Source organism: Myotis lucifugus, unplaced genomic scaffold, assembly GCF_000147115.1.
Source record: "Myotis lucifugus unplaced genomic scaffold, Myoluc2.0 scaffold_59, whole genome shotgun sequence".
NCBI lineage: Eukaryota > Metazoa > Chordata > Mammalia > Chiroptera > Vespertilionidae > Myotis > Myotis lucifugus.
Window position 1 is genome coordinate 2,645,061 of NW_005871107.1, and position 26,061 is coordinate 2,671,121.

At 41.0% G+C, this 26,061-nt stretch overlaps 2 protein-coding genes and 1 pseudogene across 2 annotated transcripts in view; 2 read left to right on the top strand and 1 right to left on the bottom strand.

Moving 5' to 3' along the window:
- Window positions 1-6,705, top strand: part of SMAP1 (small ArfGAP 1) — a 142,386-nt gene extending 135,681 nt beyond the window's left edge. Inside the window, 4 exon segments of the mRNA XM_023754308.1 lie at window positions 2,581-2,752; window positions 3,622-3,678; window positions 3,681-3,928; window positions 5,753-6,705. Coding sequence (XP_023610076.1) covers window positions 2,581-2,752; window positions 3,622-3,678; window positions 3,681-3,928; window positions 5,753-5,887 — 612 coding nt within the window. The 3' untranslated portion in view covers window positions 5,888-6,705.
- A 414-nt stretch (window positions 6,706-7,119) lies between these two features.
- The window catches only part of B3GAT2 (beta-1,3-glucuronyltransferase 2), a 53,163-nt gene continuing 34,221 nt past the window's right edge, over window positions 7,120-26,061 (bottom strand). The window contains 2 exon segments of the mRNA XM_006089328.3: window positions 7,120-7,224; window positions 7,308-7,456. Coding sequence (XP_006089390.1) covers window positions 7,138-7,224; window positions 7,308-7,456 — 236 coding nt within the window. The 3' untranslated portion in view covers window positions 7,120-7,137.
- LOC102423883 lies at window positions 11,026-17,408 on the top strand (annotated as a pseudogene).

Here is a 26,061-nt window from a genome sequence, read left to right on the forward strand (position 1 = left end):
CCCTGATCCAAGCCTGACACCTCTGGCGGAGGCATCAGGCCTGGGCGAGGGCGGAGCCGGTGATCGGGGGGAGAGGGGGGTCCCCTGCCCAGACCTGAATCCTGGGCCAGAGGCATCAGGCCTGGGCCAGGGGCGGAGCCAGCAATCGGAGGGGTCTGGGGGTCCCCTGCCCAGGCCTGACGCCTGGGCCAGAGGCATCAGGCCTGGGCGGGGGGCAGAACCAGTGATCGGGGGAAATGAGGGTCCCCTGCCCAGGCCTGACGCCTCTGGCAGAGGCATCAGGCCTGGGCAAGGGGCCGATCCTGCGATTGGAGGGTGATGGGGGTCAACGCCTGAGGGCTCCCAGTATGTGAGAGGGGGCAGGCTGGGCTGAGGGACACTCCCCCTCCCCCCCCCACCCACCCAGTGCATGAATTTCGTGCACCGGGCCCCTAGTCTATAATAATAAAAGGGTAATATGCTAATTAGACCAGATGAAGACAGGGCTGCAAGGGAAGCCAGTCCGGCAACCAGGGGAAGGAAGGCCTACTCTTGCACGAATTTCATGCATCGGGCCTCTAGTATAGATTAATCAACTGTAGTCACCATGTTGTTATGCATTAGATCCTCAGACCTTATTCATCTTATAGCTGAAAGTTTGTACCCTTTTACCAGGCTCAGGCTCCCTGTATTTCCTCCATACCCAGCCTCTGCAACCACCATTCTGTTCTGTTTCTATGAGTTTGATTTTTTAAAATTTTTTTACACATATAAGTGATAAATGCAGTCATGCAGTATTTGTCTTTAAGGTGAAATATATGAACTTTCAGGAATATTGATTACTCTTAAGCATACAACTAAGATTCTATGCTAAACTTACACTTTACAAATAAGCAACTAGTTTGGTTCATTACAGCATAATTTTTGAGGTAAAATATTTCCTTTTCTCTAGAAAAACTGGACCAATAGGAATTGTTTGGATGGAACGTTTTAATAAGATAGAGGTTATGTCTTATTGAGAAGACTAATTACATGTATTTTTATTACACATATTATGATAGCACTGTATAATTACCACTAGAATTGAGAAGATTCCTTAGGAATAGTTTAAATGGATCTTTATCATTAATGTTTATTTTTAGAAAAGAACTTTATGGGGAAAGCAGTTTCTTCTGGTCTAACATTCTAGTGAGGTTGTTATATCTCATAGACTTCTTTAGATACCATTGGAGTATGAATTGCTCTGCACCTGCTTGGAGAATTAGACTCCACATCTGAGGCTTTGGTGTACTTCATGTGTTCTGCTTAGTATCAGAGCAGCAAGGGGGAACAATGCAGACCATTTAACGCTTAAGTATCGCCATGACGAGGAGTGTGTGTGCATACCTTTTGCTGGCAAGCACTGTATACAAGAAAGGTTAAAATGGAGAATCATTTGAGTTTCTAAAATGGATTAATTCAATTTACATTATTTCTAATGGGAAAAAATGATTCCATTTTCAAACAAATCACTTCTTGTACAGTTCTTCTGGAACAAATTCGAGAACCAAGGTTCCACTGTACTACCTGTGTGCAAGATAGAGATTAAGTGAAAATTTTTGTTTTGTATTGAAGTCTACATTTCTTTGCATTTGTGTTCATTTGCCCCTTGTCCAAAAGTGGAATACAAGATATGGTTGAGAGTGGGGGTGGTTAAAGTATTGCTGTCCTTCATTTTTGGATAGATTAGAAGCATTCTAAGGTTGTGGTTAAAACTGATCTAGATTAGGTTTATAAGAATATCACAATGCAGCTTTTGAAGAGCCTCGGCCCCCCACCCCCGGACAAAAGCAGCCTTTGCAGGACCCTCTTACAGTCTGTAGTTGTAGAAATGTTCTTTAATCCAAGGGATACCAGTTCCTTGAAGTAGTTGCTAAGGGAGATGCCTGAGCACCTCCCGGGAATGGTGATGCTCAGACAGCAGCCACATCCCCTACCTGTTGACCCCATTGTGGTCAGGACGGGATGCAAAAACTCAGCATCAGTCTAGCAGGTAAACAGAATTTATTATGTACTAGTAAGAGTTTTTTATTTTAAAAAATACATTTTTATTGATTTTTAGAAAGAGAGGAAGGGAGAGGGAGAGAGAGATAGAAACATCCCTGATGGGAGAGAATCGTGGATCGGCCGCCTCCTGCACACCCCCCCACTGGGGATCAAGCCCTTGACCAGAATCGAACCCGGGACCCTTCAGTCCTCAGGCCGATGCTCTATCCACCGAGCCACACTGGCTAGGGCCCATGATTCTCTCTCATCGTGAATGTTTCTCTCTCTCCCTCCCCCTTCGTCTCTGAGATCAATAAACATGTTTTTTAAAGCCACAATCAAACAAGCCGGACGCTCACTCTACCTTTTCTACATTAATACATTCAAAATAGTAAATATCATACCTTTATCCTAAATGTTTTTGTGTGGGATTGTGAATGATCCTCTTTAATGCACCATTTTACCTTCTACAAGTTGTTGAATTTCTAATTTCATAACTTCACGTGGATTTTAAGTAATGGTTGAGTCATGTTTTAGTATGCACAATTCGATAGTGTGTTTTGGTATTTGTCTCAGGGGACGTCCTCTGTACCAGCAGCCGCCACTGTGTCTACAGTAACATCTGGGGATCTGGATCTATTCACGGAACAAACGACCAAGTCAGAAGAGGTGACAAAGAAACAACTCTCCAAAGACTCCATCTTGTCCCTGTATGGCGCAGGGACCGTGCAGCCACAGAGCGCTCCTGGTAATTCTTTTTGAAGTCTGCTTTCAGGGACTGCAGTGGAATTACTGGAAGTGAGCCTTTGTGGTTATAATATATCAATTATGTTTCTTCCCCATTTTTCTATGTAATGAGTGCTTTTGTTGTTGCAATTTACACAACTACAAAACTGAAATGAATAAAGCATTAGAATTAAAAAGCAGGTACAGGAGTCACAGAACTTTATTCATTTAGATTAACAAGCTGTTCACATATCACTTAATGTTTCACAAGCTTTTAGGACATAGATTATCTTTGAATAATTATTTAAATTTGATTTGCATGAAGTGTATAACTGTACAGCATGGTATTTTCTCTGCAAGTAAACAATAAGCAGTCTGAATTATTACACGAATTCAAAAAAAGGTTTGAGATTTAAAAAATAATTATAATAAATACTAGCAAGGTAAGATTTGTTGTTTACACAGTTTTAATCTGTCAGACTACCTCTTTTAAAATAATGAGATCCCACCTGCTTCCCTTAAAGCCAGGCACAGTGAACTTGCACCTGTGTATTTGGTAGTGGGAGACCAGTGGTTTAGGTTAGCAGAAACAGCACATCATCTCATGCTATGCAGGTTGGTCTTCACAATGGATATTTTTCTATCCATGTATTTATTCTAATTAAAATTGCTCAGGTTCATAACTGATTTGTCTGCTTCTGGAAATAACCAGCTCTGAGAGTGTAGGCTATGAATTGGTCTGAGCAGTAGGAGCAGCCAGACCAGATTTAAAATTTTGCTATGGGTAGTTCAGAAAAATGGTAATTGTTTTTCTGTGATTATAGAATTGAGTGCAGCTGTATACAGTAGCCCTGTTCTCTTCATTTTCTTTTCATGGTTCTTATGATGCAGGTGTATTTATGGGACCCACAAATATACCATTTACCTCACAAGCACCGACTGCATTTCAAGGTTTCCATCAATGGGTGTACCTGTGCCTGCAGCTCCTGGCCTTATGGGCAATGTGATGGGACAGAGTGCAAGCATGATGGTGGGCATGCCCATCCCCAATGGGTTTATGGGAAATGCACAAACTGGTGTGATGCCACTGCCTCAGAATGTGATTGCCCCCCAAGGAGGAATGGTTGGACAGATGGGTGCACCCCCAACTAAGTTTGGCCTGCCTCAAGCTCAACAGCCCCCGTGGAACCTGTCCCAGGTAAGGGTCATTTATTCTCCACTTTATCCAGAATTGAAGAAATCAGACTTTCTAAATTGTTTTATTTGTATTTAAATCTAATCTGGTAGAAACAGGAGGGATAATGAAGTTATATCAGATAGACAAATGATCTGTCTTTGTCCCTACTTGATATTCTATAAAGAAATGTGAAGTATTTTTTCATTTCCAATATAACTGTAATCTAGTTATAAGAGCTAGAAATTATCTTGGCATCCTAAGAAACTCCCTATCACCTTTGAAATTAGTAACACGCTTTAACCCTGCTCCCTGGTGGGGCATTTGATAGTCTACTTTGGACCAACCTGTCTTTACTAATTTGGGATGGGGTGTAGCTTTCATAAATTAGGGATAAAAATCTAGGCTACTGTCCATGATTTATGAAAAATCTTTTTGTTCAAAAATATAACATTGTATTTCCTTTTTACTTACCCTGTAATTAGGTTTATATTTAGAAAGAGTACCCACTAGTTCAAGAATTCCTATAAGATATGGACAAGTCCATATTTGTTTCAGACATCCCTTCATATTATAAAATCCTGTTTCTACTTAAGTTAGTTTAGTGCCAAGATAGGACACATTACCAATACACTACCTTCTTCAAATGAGTTTCTCTATATTAGGTGCTCTGTCCTGACTTTTCTTCCCGTTACACTCCTCTTTGATAAGATCCCACCTGCTTCTAGCATTTTGGCTCCTGTTCTGGTCAGGTGTTTCACCTTGAGAGCAAGGAATAGTCAATAGTGATTTCTAACCAACATTAGCAAAATCACTATATATCCTATGAATGCTCCAAGTTATTTTTACTATTTAAAAGAATATCTATATTACACTGGTCTCTAATCTCTGGGGATCTAAAAAATGGTAAGTACCAAGTGGCATTAACAGCTTGTGTGTGCCAGAATGCTGAAGTAAGCTCAGGTTAAGGTGCTGGATGAACCAGGAAGGAGTTGACCCTTACTTCAAGGCCTGATGAAGGCTGTTCTCCAGCACGCCCTGCATGAGAGCCATTGGCCAACGACAAGGTGGTTAAAACAACCTTGAGTAAGTATCAGAAGTGATCCTCCGCTATAGACACTTATGCCTCATTAGAGTGATGTAATTCACATTAGTGTCTTTGAAAAACTGCAAACAATACAATCCAACCCTGAGCATAGGTTTTAACTCCACTCTGTACTTAATCCTCTTGTCTTTCCTTAACCTGTCATCTTAGAGGTAAGAACCACAAGGAAAGGGTTAAGATGCTTATATACATACATGACTCCAGTGGAAGAAAACACATTAAATCTTATACCTTATCAAATAATGAAAATTTTAGATGTTTGACCTTTTCTTTAATATTTACAAAGTATATAGAAACATTTAAGATGTTAATAAAAGCTACAATACTCAATTTCTAATTTTGGAGTATTTTACCTTCTAAAATTTCCTTAGTTTTTAGCAATACTTGAGTTGAAAGAACAGTGGACTCATTATACCTAGATACAAATAGAAAGATTGCTTTGGCACTTTTTTCAGTTGTGGTTAATCTTTTGGGGCAAGAAATTGAGTCTAGAAAATGAATAAATATAGTACAGTGCTAAAATGGGAAGAAAGCTGTAGTTGCTTTCTGCAGAGAAATAAACATGTGATGGTTGGCTTTGACTGATTTTTACATGGACAAAAAAATACTTATTTTAATTGCTATTAAGCTTCAGTATCTCTTTGAGGCAGCTTCCAATAAAATCGGGTAACTATTTAAAAATGTCTAACTGTGGTTAAAGAAATAAGTGAGCTTCTTAAACTGAGCCCTGTGTTACCTCACAGGTGAACCAGCAGATGGCTGGCATGAGTATGGGCAGTGCGAGCCCTGCGCTGGGTTTTGCCCAGCCCCCCAGCACGACAGCAGGATGGTCTGGAAGCTCATCGGGTCAGACTCTCAGCACACAACTGTGGAAGTGAGGACTGCACACGAGTTTCATCCAGAGCTACCACCTACATTCCTTGCTGAAATGCATCTAGTTCCCCTGTTTATTCATGTACATATATATTTTTTCTTTTTCCCCATTTGTTCACATTAAGAATTATCTGATTGACTGTGTTGGTTTGTACTGATTAAATTTGATGTGATGAAAAGCAGGTTGAGAAACTATTTCATGTCCAGGGCAGCTTTGCTCATAGTTCTCATAACTTCATAAACCACATTATTTGAGAAGCTGCAAAGTCAACTTGCATAATCAGTTTTACTCAATAAAATTATAGCTCTAATGTTTGCATATAAGGAAAATAGTTATCATGTTAGTAATACCTCTAACAGTATAAACCCCACCCCCAAATTAGCCAGTAATCTTGTAGGAAGGTACTGTATGATCAAATGGTTAATCATAAATAGAATGTAAGTGTATCACTGAGCACTGTTTTCTAGTGTATCAAAATTTTTATTTCATCATTTCCTTCACTGTGCTATTGTTATGATGTGCTTAACAGGGAACGTGGTTAGTGAAAGGAAGATAAACCTGGATGTTACTATAAAACTTAGTTTAACAAATATTTAAAGAATTTGAATTTTATCTGCCTCTTGTAATTTGGATCTCCTCTTATGTACATAGTGCTAATATGATGACCTTTCTCTGCACTATATGCAAACAGGGTAACTAAACAAAGCCACTTTCAGTCCTTGAAGGTATATCCAGGTTTATGACAGTAATTGTGTTTACATTTTATGGTGCCTAGTATTGACAAAATGTTCTATCCCTATATTAAATAGATGAATCCATAGACTTTTTTTGTGGGTTTCATTTCCTACAGTATATACTGCCACCAACCTTACATAAATTAAAGTTGCTAAGTCAGGAATTGGGGACAAAATACCTGTCATCTGTTTCTAAAACCTGTTCAGTTCTACCAGTTATAAGGCCAAATGGGGAAAAAAAAGAAAAGTATATAAGATACTAAAAATGGTACCTGCAGTGTCATTAGCTGTACTGTACAAAGATCTTCCAGTTTAGTTGTAGAGAAAACATGCAGAACAAATGAAGACAGAAACACATTTTATACCAGCTGATTAGCTTATGTTAACTGACAAGCTCTGTTTAAACAGATGTCCATCAGATGTCAATAAAGGCTGTTGTACTGAAGTAAAATGAACAATACCTGAATGCTCTGTAGCCTAACCTCCAAACGTCCTCTTCCACACCCACTGCTGCTCCCAGTTACACCTCGATCTTCACTGTGTCCAGGTGGTACTTGGGCTCGTTGGCTAGATTGACCTTCTCTGTGCGAGTGTGCCACACAAGGACCTAGGGAGGGAGGGAAATCTCTGGGGTAGCCAGCCTCAGTGCCAGCATGCAGCCACATCAAGCAGCACATGAGACATGAATACCTTGGTGCAGTTATTTGCTTTCGGTTCCAGTTCTTCAACAGTTGTTATCTGTTTTAGAAAGTCAGATTCTTGCATCCCTGGCTGGGATCCACGGCGCTTAAATACAGCTTTTGGATTGGACAAGATGACTTGAAGGCTTACAGCAAATCCTTTGTGAGAAGTTTTTAAAAAACACAAAAAGAGAGAGACTTTAAAATATTGGTATACTTTTCTTTTTCTATATAAAACTTTGGTCACATGAAGAGCAGTTTTATCTGCTACTATGTGCCAGGTCCTACTTCACAAAGTTGAAAAGGAGCATCACCTGTATTACAGTCTCAAGAAGAAAAGCAGTCATTACAATATAACAGGCTCGGTGCCTTCACAGAGGTGTACACCGGCGGGGTGGGGGTGGGGATCTGTAAAAAGTCTAGTCTTGATAATAAAGGGTAGATTCTACAAGCTGCTATTTCACAGAAGTCATCACACCCAACATTTGACACTCTGGGGACAACTAAGACCTAAATGTAGCGGAAAAGCATTCACATTCAGCCTAATTGAGCTTGAGGTAATTATGTGAGAGCCCGCCCAGTTCTGCCTCCTTTAACATCTCTGTGTGCACTTATCAAAACCAGCGCTGGTTTTCTTTGAGTTTAGAAGACAGGGATAAAAGGAAAGTTAGTTTGCTAGAACATGAATAATAATCGGTTGGTTGATTTCTGATTTGGTTCAATCTGAAAAATGTGGGTGGGTTGGAAATCAGTGTAGGATATATTAAGCCATTTAATAAATTTGGTTTTTTATATTTCATTTAAAAAATATGTAGTTTTATTGATTTCAGAGAGGAAGGAGAGGGAAAGAGAAACATCAATAAGAGAATAATTGATCGGCTGCCTCCTGCATGCCCACACTGGGGATTGAGCCCGCAACCCGGGCATGTGCCCTGACCTGGGATGAAACCGACCTGGTTCATAGGTTGACACTCAACCACTGAGCCATGCAGGCTGGGTGATATATTTCTTTTCTTTTCTTTTTTTTTTAAAGGAAATTATTGTCAATTTCCTTCAATGGTTTGGTCATAGTAAAGATAATTACTATTTAATCTGTAGTTTAACAGAGTGTCCCTTGCTTTCCCATTAAACACTCTATAAGCTATCTGAGCAAACAAATGTTAAGACCTTTGTAACTGAAAGCCTGAAGCCCAGCCCGCTGCTGTTAATGTCTAAGCTGACACTAAAGTTTTAAAGCTATGAGGACCAATCCCTAGGAACATTGCTTAGCAACTTTTGCCCTTCTCTACATTAATGGAATTGATTTATGCTTATTTTTGCAAAAGTATAGTTTGCAAAGTAAGGACCACATGATACGAGGCAGTAATGGGGGAACTGTGAGGAAAAGCACAACCAGCATTCTCATAACCTCTCCAGATGCAAGGCGGGCCAGTCCCATGTTCTATCTGGACGCTGCTGTCTTTATGGGAAAACTTCCCACTGAGCTACATACAAACACCTTGTACAGCGTGTGCCGAGTGAGACAGGACAAAGGATCATAAAGCATGAGCCTGAGGACTGGTCCGAGCACATTTCACCAACCCTGGGAGAGGCAGCACGTTCTAGCAGAAAGACCACAGAATCTGAAATTTGGAGCCTTTTGGTTTTGCCTGAGTCACTGCACCTGGGACACTGGTCAAGTCCCTTCACCTTTCTTGATTCTGAAACTTGCCCCGTTTCTCATCTGCAAGCGAGGTGCGGTATCTTCTCAACTCGGTGTCAGACGTAAAATTTGTGAATGGAAAAACACTAACTGCAAAGCTCCCTCCAAAAGACACTACACTATATAAATAATACCACTGTCAATGTCGTGAGGGGCAGGTGGGATTAGCCACCTGCCTCGGCGGACAGGGAAAGGGCTTGTGAAAGTCTAGGTAGCCAGCCAGGCCACCTGCGTTTCCCGCCACTTTGCTAACAAGTCTGAAGCCTCCTCAGACAGAATAGCCACAGGCCTCAACCAAAAGCCAAGGTTCAAATTCACACACACAGCGTGACTTTTCTAGTAGGTCAGCTCTGATTTTAGTATTAAAAGGTTCCTGGCTTTTTTTGTGAGCTAGTAAATACGCTTCAGCTTTGTTTCCTTCTCCCTCCCACTGAAGGGGCTGGTCTGTTTCTCACGTGGTTTTCATGGTGTTGGTTGTATTTCCTCATTCTCATAAAAATACAGGGTCCAAACGTGTTTTCCTTCATTCCCCACTGAGACCTCAGCACCCTCATGGCATCGTGACCACTCGGGGATTTAGATTCAGATTATTTTCTTGCTCTCCTTGGCGCAGGGATAGCCTTTAGCTTTTAAAGCAGAGTCCCATGGCAAGTCTGCACTTGAAGCAGAGCAGCCAGCCAGCAGTGGGGCTGATCACTGTTGCTCCAAGGCCCTTTCCTGGATTCCCTGGACAAGGGGATGGGCCTGCAAGGCTGGCACCCTGCAGAGGGCTGAGTGGGCAGCTGACCATAGGAGCCAAGTGGTTGTCTATTTTCTATCACGCTGAGGGGTGGGGCAGTTCAGATGCTCTTCACTCCCACCCCCACTTTCTCTGCAGGCTCCAGCTCAGTGAGGCCTTCAAAGGAGGCAGGTCACAGGGAGCACAGCACACAGGGACAATGTTAACTAGGCCAAGCCCTGGTTGCCTTTTGGGGAATCATGTGACCTGCTGTGAAGCCTGGGAGAGAGCTCTCCCTCTGGAAGCAGGACTTTTAGCTCCTAAACCATTGCTTTCAACCTAAGACGGATATCTTGGTTTGTCTTCATTTCAAACTATATTTGCCTCAAATATTACATTTCCCCTTCACTATTTTTAATGAAATTAATTTAGCTTTAAAGATGTTTGCAGCGGCTATTGAGATACTATGAGCCTTACAAAAATCATGGGCGTAGGATCCTCTGTCCTGGTCCGTTGTATAAATAAAATACAAATGAAACCTGGTTATGCTGTGAATGCATTTCCTGACTTGCAGTGGCATGGGGGACGGGGAAGGATATATCTCCTCTCGGTCAGAGGGACAGGGCCTGCTTTAGTAGGTGCTTATTGATTAATAAATGGAAACATTTGGAAGACATTCAAAGTCCAACAAGTAATTTCCACTTGGGGACAAGATGGAGCAACAAGGGCTGGGTTTTCCCTACTGTCTTACCTAAATCTAGAGAAAATGTTTGAAAAAATGATTTCTAGACAGTGGAAAAGAGGCGTGCAGGACAAAGATCTCTGAAAAAGAAAAAAAGAAAAGAAAAACACACAAGTCCTACATTTGCCTCAGCTTCTTGTCTGAAGGGAGTAGCCCACAGGCTTCACCATGGGGAGGGAGCTCACCGCTCTGCAGGCCCTAAAGCTGAGGAGACAGCAGAGAATCCCAGGAGGCCGAGCCTGGAGAATCCACAGTACAGAGCACGAGAAAGCGCCACTGGCCTGCAGAGGGCTCCACTCACGTCCAACTGCAGATCAGAAAATGCTCTTGTAACTCCCTGCGGCCCAGGAAAGAGCCTGGAGAGAAGCAGGTGGGCTGGTTCTTGCCGCTCACTCAGGGCTGGGTTAGGTCACATTCCCAACAGCCAGAGTGAAATGGTAGTTGGGGCACCTGGAAGAGGAGCTGGAAGATTGTTGTGTTCACCGTGGGGTCACATTAGCCCTGACCTAAAGGTTGCGCTGGTCCTGCCTATCAAACCTTTAAGAGCAAGCCCGGAAAGGATCACAATGCTTCTGAATAACTTAGTTGTATCCCAGAAAAAGGTAAAATACACATAAAGGGGAGGCGGTTCAGATGCGCTTCACTCCTAATCTGGAAGTGTGTGTAAATGTACGGTATACATAATACATAACACAAATAAACATGTATCTTTATAGTACGTAGCAACAAAACATTCAAAATGCCTGATACAAAAATTCCCATGTGTACAAAGAGGCAAGAAACTATAATCCTGTAATTAAAAGAAAAATCAGTCAACAGAAACAAACCCAGAAATGACACTGGTGGCAGAATTATAGAACAAGGGCATTAAAACATTATAAATATTCTTCATATATTCAGAAAGGTAGGGGAAAGATTGAACATGCCAAGTAGAGATATGGAAGACATAAAAAGTCCTAAAGTGCTGGCCACAGTGGCTCAGTGATTGAGCATTGACCTATGAACCAGGAGGTCACTGTTTGATTCCCAGTCAGGGCACATGCCCAGGTTGTGGGTTCAACCCCCAGTAGGGGGTATGCAGGAGGCAGCCAATCAATGATTCTCTCTCATCATTGATGTTTCTATCTCCCTTTCCTTTCCTCTCTGAAATCAATAAAAATATATTTAAAAATATAAAATAAAAAGACTCAAAGCGAACTCATTGTGATGAAAAATACAATGTCTTGAGATGAAAAACCTACTGGCTAGGATTAACACATGATAACACATTAGAAGACAATGACAGAAACTACTAAAAGGAAACACAAACACACGTATGTGAGTACAGAAACAGTAAAGGAATGAAAGGTGGGAGAAGGGGCTAGAAACGTATATTTGAAGAAATAACTGAAAATTTTACAATTTAAAAAAAATCCATAAGGATATACTATAAGACAGACAACACTAACAACCAACTTGACATTTACAGAGCAAGCCGCCCAAGGGCAGCAGAATACACAATCTTTTCAAGTATACATGGTACTTGACACTTGGGTTGCGGGAAACTGAGTCAAGTCTCAATAAATTAAAAAGAATACAAATTGTACAAACTATTTCTCTGACCACATGGAATTAAAATAGAAATCAATAAACGTGTAAACTCGGGCCGATTGTAACTGCGTATTACCAAATATTTCATTTCAATCGAACCCATACTTCAAAAGATAGAGGCAAAAGGGAATGAAAACAGAAAAAGGATCTATGGACAACATCTACAGCATGGTACTTGAGATAAGCTTATGGCAGGGCCATGAGTCAAGTCTCAATAAATTAAAAAGAATACAAATTGTACAAACTATTTCTCTGACCACATGGAATTAAAATAGAAATCAATAATAGAAAGACATCTGGAAAATCTAATATTTGGAAACTAAACAACATAATTCTAAAGATATGGCTCAAAGGAAGAATCAAAAGGGAATGAAAACAGAAAAAGGCACCAAAATCTATGGACAACATCTACAGCAGTACTTACATGGAAAATGAGTATTTTTTTAAAGTACTAAACACTTGTATTAGATAAAAAGAAAGGTCTTAACTCAATGTCTTAAGTTCCTACCTTTATACACTAGAAAGAGTAAATGAAACCCAAAGTGAATAGTAAAAAAAGGTATGAATAAATTAAAGAGCCAAAATCACTGAAATAGAAATGGAAAACAATAGAGATCAGTGAAATTTAAACCATGCCCTTAGGGGGAAAAAGTCAATAAAATTGACAATATCTACCCATACTGAGGGAAAAAAGAGAGAACACACAAATTACCAATACCAGAATGAGAGAGGAGTAGCAGTACACATTCTATAAAACATTCAAATGATAACAAAGTATTATGAGCAACTTTATGGCAGTAAATTTCAAAATATAAAAATGGACAACTTCCTTGAAAGACATAAGCTATCAAAGCTCTCATGAAGAAATAGTACCAATAGCCTTTCACCCATTAAATAAACTTATAGTTGAAAATCACACACAATTCTCCTCAAACTATCCCAAAAAATTCACAAGGAAGACTGCCAAGCTAATTTTAGGAGGCCAGCATTATCCTAATTCCAAACCCTACACTACACAAAAAGAAAATTATAGGCCAATTTCCCTGATGAACATAGATGCTAAAGTCCTCAACAAAATATTAGGAAATTGGACCCAGCAATATATTAAAAAGATCATACATCAGAAACAAGTGGGATTTATTCCAGGGATGCAAGGTTGGTACAATATTTGCAAATCAATAAATGTGATATATAAACAAAATGAAGGGTAAAAACACATGATCATATCAATAGATGCAAGAAAAGCATTCGACAAAATCCAGCACCCATAAAGATGAAAACTCTCAACAAAGTGGGAATAGAGGAATCATACCTCAACATGATAAACGCCATACATGAAAAACCAACGTAATACTCAATAGGCAAAAATTGTTTCCCTCAAGATCAGGAACAAGACAGAGATGCCCACTTTCACCACTCTTATTCAACACAGTGTTGGAAGTCATAGCCACAACAATCAGAAAAAAAGAAATAAAAGGCATCCAAATTGGAAAGGAGGAAGTAAAACTGTCATTATTTGCAGATGATAAGGTATTGTATATAGAACACCCTAAAGAACCCACCTTAAAATATTAGATTTAATAAATTTGGCAAGTAGTAGGATACAAAATCAACATCCAGAAATCAATGGCATTTTTATATCCCAATAATGAACTCTCAGAAAGAGAAACTAAAAAAAGCAATCCCATTTACCATTGCAACAACAACAACAAAAAATAAGATACCTAGAAGAAAACATAGGCAGTAAATCGCAGACATCTCTTGGAGCAATATTTTTGCCCATATGTCTCCGAGGGAAAGGGAAAATAAACAAATGGGACTACATCAGATCAAAAAGCTCCTGCACAGCTAAAGAAACCATCAGCAAAGCAAAAAGGTAACCCACAGGATGGGAGAACATATTTGCCAATGATTCATCAGATAAGAGGTTAATCTCCAAAATATATAAAGAAGTTATACAACTCAACACCAGAAAGATAAACAATCCTATTTAAAAAATGGGCAAAACGCCTGACTAGAATTTCTCCAAAGAGGACATACAGATGCCCAAGAGACATATGAAAAATGCTCAAGGTCACTAATTATCAGAGATGTGTCACCTCATATCTGCCAGAATGGCTAACGTTAATAAGTCAACAAACAATAAATGCTGGGGAGGATGTGGAGAAAAGGGAACCCTAGTACACTGCTGCTAAGAATGTTGACTGGTGCCCTAGCTGGTTTGGCTCAGTGGATAGAGCATCAGCCTGCGGACTGAAGGGTCCCAAGTTTGATTCTGGTCAAGGGCACATGCCCAGGTTGCGGGCTCCATCCCCAGTAGGGGGCATGAAGGAGGCAGCCGATCAATGATTCTCTCTCATCATTGATATTTCCATCTCTCTCTCCCTCCCCTTTCCTCTCTGAAACCAATAAAAATATATACTAATAATATAAAAAAGAATGGAGACTGGTGCAGCCACTATGGAAAACAATAAGGAGTTTCCTCAAAAAAATGAAAAATGGAGCTGTCATTTTTCCCAGCTATCCCACTTCTGGGAGTATATCCTAAGAATCAAATTGGCCTTTTAAAGATATGATTAAATGGCTTTGAATATATTTATAACTCTGAGTACATTTTCTGAAAAGACTATTCTTTCTCTATTGAATGGTTTTGGCACCTGTGGCAAAAATCAACTGACCATAAATATAAGTTTATTTCTGGACTTTCAATTTATTTCCATTGATTCACATGTTTATGCCAGTACCACACTGTCTTTACTACTGTAGCTTTATAATAAGTTTTCGAATCAGAAAGTGTAAGTCTTTCAACCTTGTTATTTTTCAAGATTGTTTAGGCTATTTTGAGTCCCTTGCTTTCCCATATAAATGGCCAACAGGTAAATTAAAAGGTGCTCAACATCACTAATCATCAGGAAAATGCAAATCAAAAACCACAATGAGCTATCACCTCACACCTGTTAGAATGCCTACTATGAAAAAGACAAGAAATAATACGTGTTGGCTCAGTAACAATCCTTCTCAAACTATTCCAAATAACTCAGAGGAGGGAAGACTCTCAAGCTCATTTTACAAGGCCAGCATCACTGATCAAAATTCACAGACATTACCAAAAAAAAAAAAAAAATTATAAGCCAATCCCTGATGAACACAGAAGCAAAAATCCTCAACAAATACTAGCAAACCAAAGTCAGCAATACATTAAAAAGACCCTACAGGCCATTGTAGAGCCGAGGCGGGAGGCTCAGACCAGGAGGTAGGAAGAACTTGGGGCGAGGAGGGGTGATGCTAATTGCCCTCCACCCAGGACGCAGGCTGGCCCCGGGACACCATGCTGCTCCCGCTGAGCACTGCAGTGGCCAAGGCCCTGCCATCGCCCACCCTCTGACCGCTGATTTATTCCAAGCCATACACTGAAGCCGCTCTTAACATTTCCAACCACAGCCTCAACACTGCCAATGGGAACCTGTGGGAAGATGGTCTGAAGCTTTTGTTAAGAGAAACAGAAATGCTTCTGCCCCTTTTCAGAAACTGGAGGATAAGAAGGAGTTATCAGCAGAATCAGAAGATGAAGAGTTGCAGTTGGAAGAATTTCCCACGCTGAAAACACTCGATCCAACGCCTGACAGCACCAAGACCACCAGGCAGCACTTGGACTTGGCCATGTAAGATACAAAGCTCCAGGGACACAGATCGGCAGCTCATAAAGCAAAGGCTTCAAACATCACCCAGACAAAGGGAACGCAGCTGGTGCACCAACGAGAGAAGGAGATAATGACCACTTCACTTGCATTGCTAAAGCTCATGAAATGTTATCCGATCCAGTGAAAAGACCAGCGTTTAACAGTGTAGATCCTACTTCTGATAACTTGGTTCCTTCTAACAGTGAAGCAAAGGATAATTTCTTCCAAGTGTTTTCCTGTGTTTGAAAGAAATTCCAGATGGTCAAATAAAAAAATATGTTTCCCTAAACTTGGTGATATGAATTCATCATTTGAAGATATAGATGTATTTTATTCTCTTTGGTATAATTTTTATTCTTGGAGAGAATTTTCTTATTTAGACGAAGAAGAAGAAAAGCAGAGTGTCCTGATGAGAGGAGGACTTAAAAGCAGAACGGAGCAACAAGAGCACAAAGGGAAAAGAGGAAATGGACAGGATATGAACAGTAGTTGACAATGAATATAGTTATAATCCAAGAATAAAAAATGACAGAAGAAAAGGCCAAGAAAGAAGCAGAAAAGAAAGCAAAAGCAGAAGCAAAATAGGAGCAAGAAGCTAAAGAAAATCACAGACAAGCTGAATGAGAAGTTGCTTGTTTAGCTGAAGAGAAAGAAGAGGAAGAAATTAGACAACATGCACTACTGGCAAAGAAGGAAAAACATACCCAGAAAAGACATTATAATGGAAAGGCAAAAACTTTGAAACTCATGCAAGACCTGAAATCACTTTTCTGATAATGAGGCAAAGTGGGTTAACTGTGATTGCCTTGAACTAGCAAGTTTACAGTGCTTGAATGAAACACATCATCAACAAAGAAGTAGGGGGGGAAAAAGAGAAGAAATAAATGAGCAAATTAGAAAAGAGAAAGAGGAAGCTGAGGCTCATGCATGACAAGCATCTAAAGCAGTGGTTCTCAACCTTCTGGCCCTTTAAATACAGTTCCTCATGTTGTGACCCAACCATAAAATTATTTTCGTTGCTACTTCATAACTGTAATGTTGCCACTGCTATGAATCATAATGTAAATATCTGATATGCAGGATGGTCTTAGGCGACCCCTGTGAAAAGGTCGTTCGACCGCCAAAGGGGTCGCGACCCACAGGTTGAGAACCGCTGATCTAAAGAATGCAGAAAAATCAACTGTCGGTGGTGGAAATGGCAGTGAGAATTGGTCAGAGAAGATCTGAAATTACGAAGTAAAGCTGTGAACCTCTTCCCTGCTGGAACAAATTCAAGATGGGAAGTTTACAGCTACAACACACATTCTTCTGGAGTCAAGAGAACCACCAAAGATGTTATTGCAAAGCAAAGAGTTTTCAAAAACTTGACCCTCATCAAAAAGATGATATAACAAAAAAGCTTTTGGTAAATTTTAGAGAGCATGGATTGGTGCCCCAGGCAGACAATGATACACCTGCAGAACAATTTGAAGGTCCATGCACAGACTTCACACCCTGGACTATAGAACAGAAGCTTTTGTAACAAGCTTTGTAAACATACCCACTAAGTAACCTGAAAGGTGGGGGGAAATAGCAGAAGGACGAAGAAATACTGCATGAAACATGTAAGGGGTTTGTTGAGATGGTAAAAGAAAGCTGCTCAGCAGCAAGTACTGGATGCAATTAGAGCAAAGAAATGACTTATCACATCTTTGTTGCATGTGCATTTTTATCATAAAACTGAAAATACTGAAACAAAAAGAAGATCATAATCCAGTGGGATTTATTCCTGGGATGCAAGGTTGGTTCAACATCTGCAAATCAATGAACATGATACACCACATAAACATAATGATGGATAAAATTATATGATCATGTCAATAGATACAAAAAAGGCATTTGGTAAAGTCCAGCACCTATTATGATAAAAACTCTCAGCAAAGTGGGAATAAAGAGAACCTAGCTGAACACAATAAAGGCCATATATAACAAACCCACAGCTAACATCATACTCAATGGGGGAAACTAAAAGCATTTTTCTTAAGATCAGGAACAAGACAAGGAGGTCTCCTTTTACCACTATTCAACATTGTACTTAAAGTTCTAGGCAGAGCAATCAGGAAAGAAAAAGAAAAAAAAGGCATCCAAATTGGAAAAGAAGTAAGCCCTGCCTGGGTAGGTCAGCTGTTTGGAGCATGGTCCCAATCCACCAGGGTTGCAGGTTCAATACCTGGTTGGGGCACGTGCAAAAGTCAGCCAATGAATGTGTGAATAGGTGGAACAGCAGATGTCTGTCTGTCTGTCTCTCTCCCCGCCCCACCCCTTTCTTCTCTCTCAAACCAATTAAAAAATTTTTTTAAGAAAGAAAAGTAAAACTGTTATTATTTGCAGTGATATATGATACTATGCATATAGAACCCTATAGAAATTCCACCCCAAATTATTACAACTGATAAATATATTCACTGAAGTAGCAGGATACAAAATTAATATTCAGCAGTTGGTTTCATTTTAATTTTATTTTTAAAATATGTTTTAATTCAGAGAGAGGAAAGGAGAGGGAGAGAGAGATAGAAACATCAATGATGAGAGAGAATCACAAATTGGTTGCCTCCTGCACACCCCCTACTAGGGATCAAGCCTGCAACTCAGGGGCATGTGCTCTGACCAGGAATCAAACCACAACCTTCTGGCTCACTGGTCGATGCTTAACCACTGGCTACACTGGTAAGGCTTGGTTGCATTTTTATACACCAACAATGAACTATCAGAAAGAGAAATTACTAAAACAATCCCATTTATAATTGCATCAAAAAAATAAAATACCTAGGAGTAATTTTTAAAAAATGTTTTTTATTGACTTTTTTTTAGAGAGAGAGACAAAAGGAGAGGGAAGGAAAGAGAGAGAGAAACATTGATGTGAGAGAAAAAACATTGATCAGCTGCCTCCCACACCCACCCTGACCAGGGATTGAGCCAACAACATGGGCATGTGCCCTGACTGGGAATGGAACCAGTGACCTTTTGTTGTACATGACAATGCTCAACCAATGAGCCACACTGGCCAGGGCCTATGAATAAATTTAACCAAAGAGGTAAAAGACCTGTAGTCAGAAAACTGTACAACATTAAAGAAATTAAAGAAGATACAAAAAAATGGAAACATATACTGTGCTCATGGATAGGCAGAATTAACATCATTAAAATGTCCATATTACCCAAAGCTGTCTATAGATTCAATGCAATCTTTATCAAAATACAAATGGCATTTCCAGAGCACTAGAACAAATAATCCTAAAATTTGTATGGAACTACTAAAGATCCTGAATAGCCACAGCAACCTTGAGAAAGAAGAACCAAGTTGGGAGTACCATACTACCTAATATCAAACTATACTAAAAAGCTATAGTAATCAAAACAGCATGGTAATAGCACAAAAACAGACACATAAATCAGTGGAACAGAATAAAGAGCCCAGAAATAAACCCATGCCTTTGTGGTCAATTAATCTATGACAAAGGAGGCAAGAATATACAATGGAGTTAAGACATTCTCTTCAACAAGTGGCATTGGGTAAATTGGACAGATACATGCAAAAATACTGAAACTAGACCACCTTCTTACACCACATACAAGAATAAACTCAAGATGGATTAAAGACTTAAATGTAAGACCCAGGACAATAAAACTCCTAAAAGAAAACATAGGCAGTAAACTCTCTGACACTGCTCTTAGCAATATTTTTTTCTGATATATCTCCTATGACAAGGAAAACAAATGAAAAAATAAATAAGACTCATCAAACTAAAAAGTTTTTGCAAGAAAACCATCAACAAAACAAAAAGACAACCTACCAAATGGAAGTATTCATCACTGATACATCCAATAAGAGGTTAATATCCAAAATATATAAAGAACTCATACAACTTCACACCAAAAAAAAACCCCAAAAAACAAAAAAACACAAATACTCTGATTTAAAATTGTACAGAAGACCTAAACACACATTTCTCCAAAGAGAACATACAGATGGTCCATAGATGAAAAGATCCCCAATGTCACTAATCATGACAGAAATACAAATTAAAACCACAATGACATATCACCTCACAGAATGGCTATCATCAATATATCAATAAACAAGAAGTGTTGACTAGGGCAGCGGTAGCCACCTTTCAGACCTCATGGACCACCAGTGGTCTGCGGGCCACCGGTTGGCGACCACTACACTAGGGTCTGCTTCTGCACTGTTGGCTGGGATTGTAAACTGGCATAACCACTATGGAAAACAGTATGGAGGTTCCTAAAAAAATTAAAAGTAGAAATACCAAGTGATCCAGCAATTCCTCTTTGGATATTTATCCAAAGGAAATGAAAACACTAAATCAAAGAGATATATGGACCCCATGTTCACTGCAGCACTGCTTACAATAGCCAACATAGGGAAGCAACCTAAGAGTCCACTGGTGGGTGAATGGATAAAGATGATGTGATACACGCACACATGCACACACAATGTTATATTACTCAGCCACATAAAAGAAGGAAATATTGCCCTAACCGGTTTGGCTCAGTGGATGGAGCGTTTGCCTGCGGACTGAAAGGTCCCAGGTTCGATTCCGGTCAAGGGCATGTACCTTGGTTGCGGGCACATCCCCAGTCGGAGATGTGCAGGAGGCAGCTGATCAATGTTTCTCTCTTATCGATGTTTCTAACTCTCTATCCCTCTCCCTTCCTCTCTGTAAAAAATCAATAAAATATATTTAAAAAAAAAAAGAAGGAAATATTGCCTTCTGTGACATCATGGATGGACCTTGAGGGTATTATGCTAAGTCAGAAAGAGAAATACCATATGATCACACTCATATGTGGAATCTAAAACAAACAAACAAACTGAGATTGGTAGTTGACAGAAGCAGGGGGTAGAGGGTGGGCAAAATGGGTAAAGATGGTACAAAATTCCATTTCAGAATAAGTAAGTCCTAAAGATGTAATGTACAGTGTGGTGACCATCCTATATAATAAAAGGCTAATATGCAATAGACTGAATGGTGGAACAATGAAACAACTGGTTGCTATGATGTGCACTGACCACAAGGGGGCGCATGTGGAACATGGTGGGCACCGTCAGCAGGTGGCAGAGCGCAGAACATGGTGGGCGTTGGGTGCGGTGGGATGGTGAAGCAGGTGAGCGGGGGCGCCAGACCAAGGCTGGGCGCCAGTCGCTGTCATCGGGGTGAACCTCTTGTGGTTACTGAAAATTCTTTGTTCCTGCATGCTGCAGTCCCACCGGTGCTTGCACCTGCTGCCAGCACCAGAGCCGCTGCTCGCACCTGCTGCTGGCGGCCGGCGCCAGTCCCGATCACTCGGTGCCGTCAGCGGGTGCGGGTGGCCACTGCCAGCTCTGATCACCCCTGAGAGCTTCACCACCTCCCCCTGCTCCTGAGGGGTGATCAGGGCAGCAGCTGTTGCTTGCACCCACTGACGGCGCCAGCCTTGCTCACACCCACTGCTGGCGCTGGCCCCAATCTCTCTGCACCGTCAGTGGGTGTGAGCAGGGCTGGCGCTGTCAGTGTGTGCAACAGTGACTGTGCACCCATGTTCATACCAGGAGCTGTGGCAGGAGGGGCTGGGAGGGGCGCAGAGGATTGGCCGAGACCCGCTCCTGTGCCCACTGCAGCCTTACGGCCCACAGTTCTATTCAAGGTGCATGAATTCGTGCACCGGGCCCCTAGTAGTTAATAACAACACTGTATTATATCTTTAAAGGTTGCTAAGAAAGTACATCTTAAAAGTTCTCATCACAAGATGAAAAAAATCTTAACTGTGTGGTGATGGCTGTTAAGTAGACTTATTGTGGTGATCATTTTGCAATTTATATAAATATAAAATCATAACTCCATATATCTGAAACCAAAATAATGTTACATATAAATTATATTTCAATAAAAAAATGGGATACTTCTACTTAAGTGCTTTTATTTCATAATCTTGTACCTTCCAGCCTTGGCATCTGTGAACTATTCAACTGAAAAACAAATATGTGAATAATAGTGTTTCAGGAATCATTTTCACTATATTTAAATCCAATATAGAGAGCAAAAGCAAGGGCTATCTTAAAGGAAGGTGTCCTTTATTTATTTACCATCACCTCTAAATTGCCACTGTTCCATGCAAGTGTTTATACAGGTTTTCATGGTTTCAAGACTGAACGTGCTTTGTAACAGCCATGATAAAGATTCCTTCCTAATCTATTGCTTCCCAAGTGCAGACAACACTACAGCTTTCCACATTTACTTCCAATTATACTTGAGAATAATTTTCTTCTAGTGCAGAAAGGAATGAGAAGCATGGCCTGGCTGTTAAGCAGGCTGTTCGGCTGCCCGGGGATACTGGCAGAAACTTTATGATTGCTTCAGGGAAAACCATTCTAAAAAGAATGCTTGTCTAGTTTTAAAAACTCCTCAAGAGCTATTTAGCAGCCATTGTTCCCCGTGGAAAAAATAAAACATTCTTCATTTCTAAGAAGCATTCTTTATTTAATCTAGGAACGATTCATTTAAGTCTTGACTCCGAAAACAATAAACCATCTCAGAAAACCAAGCCTGCTAAGGAAACAATCAGGAGGCTGAACAAGGATGAAAACTTGATCCTAAGAATAAAAGAAGCTTAATTAACTGAATACTAAAAATATCCGTGAATGACTTCCTAGTAGGCTGGTAGCAGGGCACGAAGGCATGCCTAATAGTGAAGTCTAGAGGGGGGACTGGTTCTGTTGGCTGGCCAGCCAAAAGGGCTCTGCTGGGAAATGAACGGTGTATGTGGTGAGAATGGCAGAATCAACAGGCTTGGCGCTGCCGGCGTGAGAATCACTGTCGCGTGCTGTATGTCACCTTTGAGATGTTCTGCTTTAACATTATCCGTGACCACTATTGAATGTGCCGCTAAGCCACTCTACCCCAACCCAAGACAGCACAGGAGAACGGGTGGAGAAGATATCTGTGTAACTGCTCTTCAAACCCCAGTGTGTAAAAGTAAAATAGTTTTTAAAATAACAAGAGTGGCAAGGACATGCAGAAATTGGAACTCTTGTGCCTTGTTCCATGGGACCATAAAACGATGCAGCCATTTGGGAAGAAATATGGCGGTTCCTCAAATATACAATTTCCATGTGGTCCAGCAATTCCACTTCTAGGTATACAACCAAAATAATGGGAAGCAGTGAGACTTCAACGGTGACTGTGCACCATGTTCATAGCAGTATTCAGAATAGCCCAAAGGTGGGAACAACCGAATGTGCATGAATGGAAAATGGATAAACAGAATGTGGTCTGTATATACAATGAAAAATTATTCAGTTTTGAAAAGGAATGGATTCTGACATAGGCTACAACATGCACAAACCTTGAAAACATACTAAGTAAGATAAGCCAGACACAAAGGACAAATATTGTATCATTCTACTTATGTGAAATAATACCTAGCACAGTCCAACTCATAGAGAGAAAGTAGAATGTGGGCACCAGGGAAGGGGTTGGGGGGTTTGTGATGATGACCAACCTCTAGAGATGGATGGTGGTGATGGTTGCACAACATGAATGTTCTTAATGCCACTATACACTTAAAAATGTTTTAAAAGATCCCAGCCGATGTGGCTCAATGGTTGAACATCAAACTATGAACCAGGAGGTCACAGTTCAATTCCTGGTTAGGGCACATGCCCAGCTTGTGGGCTCCATCCTCAGTAGGGGGCGTGCGGGAGGCAGTAGAGTAATGATTTTCTCTCATAGATGTTTCTCTCTTTCCCTCTCTGAAATCAATATATCTTTTAAACGGTTAAAAAGATAAATGTTTTTGTATATTTTACCACTATAAAAAGCACATTTGCACTTCCAGTGCATAACTTATATTGTTGGTGGTGCTTTTCCGTTGTTATGACTTAAAAAAACAAACAAAAAAACTCCTTTCCTGTGCTCAAATTTTCTTCTTGCTTGACCAATGGACGTGCTTTCCATGCAATAATTTTATTGAGCATTCTCAAATGTTTTGTCGTGTGGGGCTATCCCCCCTCAAACCTCCGGAATGGCATGGGAGGGAGCCATGTCTACTAATGGACTACAACCAACCACAGGAAGGAGCATGAGCGTAGCCGGTGGCCACCTACACCAGCTGTTCTTAACACTGGCTGCATTTTTAGAATAAACTCAAGACTTAGAAAAATGTATACACATACCCCATACCAGGCCCCACACCCAGAGATTATGGTTTGATTGATCAGCAATGGAGCCCAGGTCTGGGTACTTTTTCAGAGCTCCAGGGGTAATTCTGATGTGTAGTCAGGTTGAGACCTACGAATGAGACCCCCCTTAGACAGCTCTCTGGAGTACAGCTCAATATTCCCCCTTTTAAAGAATCTGACCATTAAAGAATAATGGCGATGTGATCTCAGAAGGAGTAAGAGGCTGTATCTTTTAATTTTGATAATCTTTAAACTAGGAAAGAAAAAGTTAAAATTCATGAACTCAGCAAAAATGTATTCAAGCTACTACTGCCAGGGGAGGCGCCTGACCTGGAGGTGCCAGGAGACCTGGGAGCCCTCCTCTGTCCCCTCCCCAGAGCAGACGATGCAGGGGGCAGGCAGGACGCGGACTCCAGCGCCACCTCGGGCTCGAGCGCCACCTCACGGACAAGGGAGAAAGTGCAGGATCCTAGGGAGATGTGTGGAGCGTCATGGAGAAAGTGATTCCGGAAGCACTAAAGCTTTCGGAGAGGTGGCTAGAAATGAGCCAGGCAAACACGGGAAGACAGTGACGCTCCCCACTCTGGGCTGAGGGCAGTGGGTGCCACTCGTCATTACCGCAGGCCCATCCGCCTGGGGCAATGCCGGGCCCAGCCTGGCATTGCCTGGATTTGAAAGGAGGTGGACTATAATACAGAGTGTTTGGGGCTGCTCAGGGGGCCCAGGAAGAACCCAGCCAACTTCTGAAGTCAGTGCAGAGAGAGAGAGTGGTAGTCACGGCAACCAACCTATGTGCCAAGGAAAACTGGCAAGCATGCCAGCCCCCAGGTCAGGGGTGCAGAGCAATAAGCTTTAATTCTTATTATTTGTACTAATAAATTATCTATAATAGATTCCAAATGAGAGTTATATCTACAGATGCTCTCCTAGGGGCTTAGGAAAGTCAAGGTAGTGAAAAAGGACCTTCCCCCCAACCCCCTTGTCACCTAATTAGAAAAGGTGAGACTTCTTCTTTTTTTAAAAAATGTTTTCATTGATTTTTAGATAGAGAGGAAGGGAGAGGGAGAGAGAGATAGAAACATTGGAGAGAGAGACATACTGATCGGCTGCCTCCTGCTGGGGATCGAGCCGGGCATATGCCTTGACTAAGAATTGAACCCGGAACCTCTTGGTGCATGGGAGGATGCTCAATCCACTGAGCCACACCAGCCAGGTGAGACTCATTCTTTTAAATTCTTCTTTGTGCCATCAGTCATTTGTACAGAGAAGAATTCTGCCTTCTCAGCAGCAGGGCCAAGTGGACACGCACACTACACCAAACACCATGCAAATCTGAATGTTATAAATGACATTTTCTTTTGAAAGTTCAAATGTTTTTTGGTTTTTTATTTTTTTCAAATGGCTTTTGTTTGTTTAGTTTTCCAGCTGGGAAATTAAGAAAATGAACACATATCTGCTTCTCAACAACTTTTTAATAATCTTTTTGTTTTCTTTTTCTCTTGATAAGTCGTTTTTTGACGATGTTTTATCTAAAGCACGATGTTTATCTCCACGTGCCATCCTACACACTGAGTTAACTCACTGAATGATAATGAGCACAGGTCCATCAGCCAGCAAAGAGACGAAGTTCACTGCAAGCCCAAAACAAAGAGTTTGCATGTCCTTAAGAATGGCCTTCGAGAATGACTTGAAATGGCTAGATGTAGTGAGGATTCGAACCCAGGTATGTGCCCCTGACTGGAATCAAACCTGCGACTCTTCAGTATACGGCTGATGCTCCAACCACTGAACCACACTAGCCAGGGTTCATGTAGCCACTTTAAAATTTTTTAAAATATGTTTTTATTGATATTAGGGAGAGAGAAAGGGAGAGGGAGAGAGATATAGAAACATTGATGAGAGAGAAATATCCATTGATTGGCTGCCTCCTGCACACCCTCTACTGGGGGATCCAGCCTGCAACCCAGGCAGGTGCCCTGACTGGGAATGACACTGGTGACCTGTTGGTGCATGGGACAATGCTCAATCCACTGAGCCACACTGGCCGAGACCTGCAGGCACTTTAAGCGACTGCTCCTGGGAAGCAATCCTCGGCCACTACAGTCTCCTGTGGG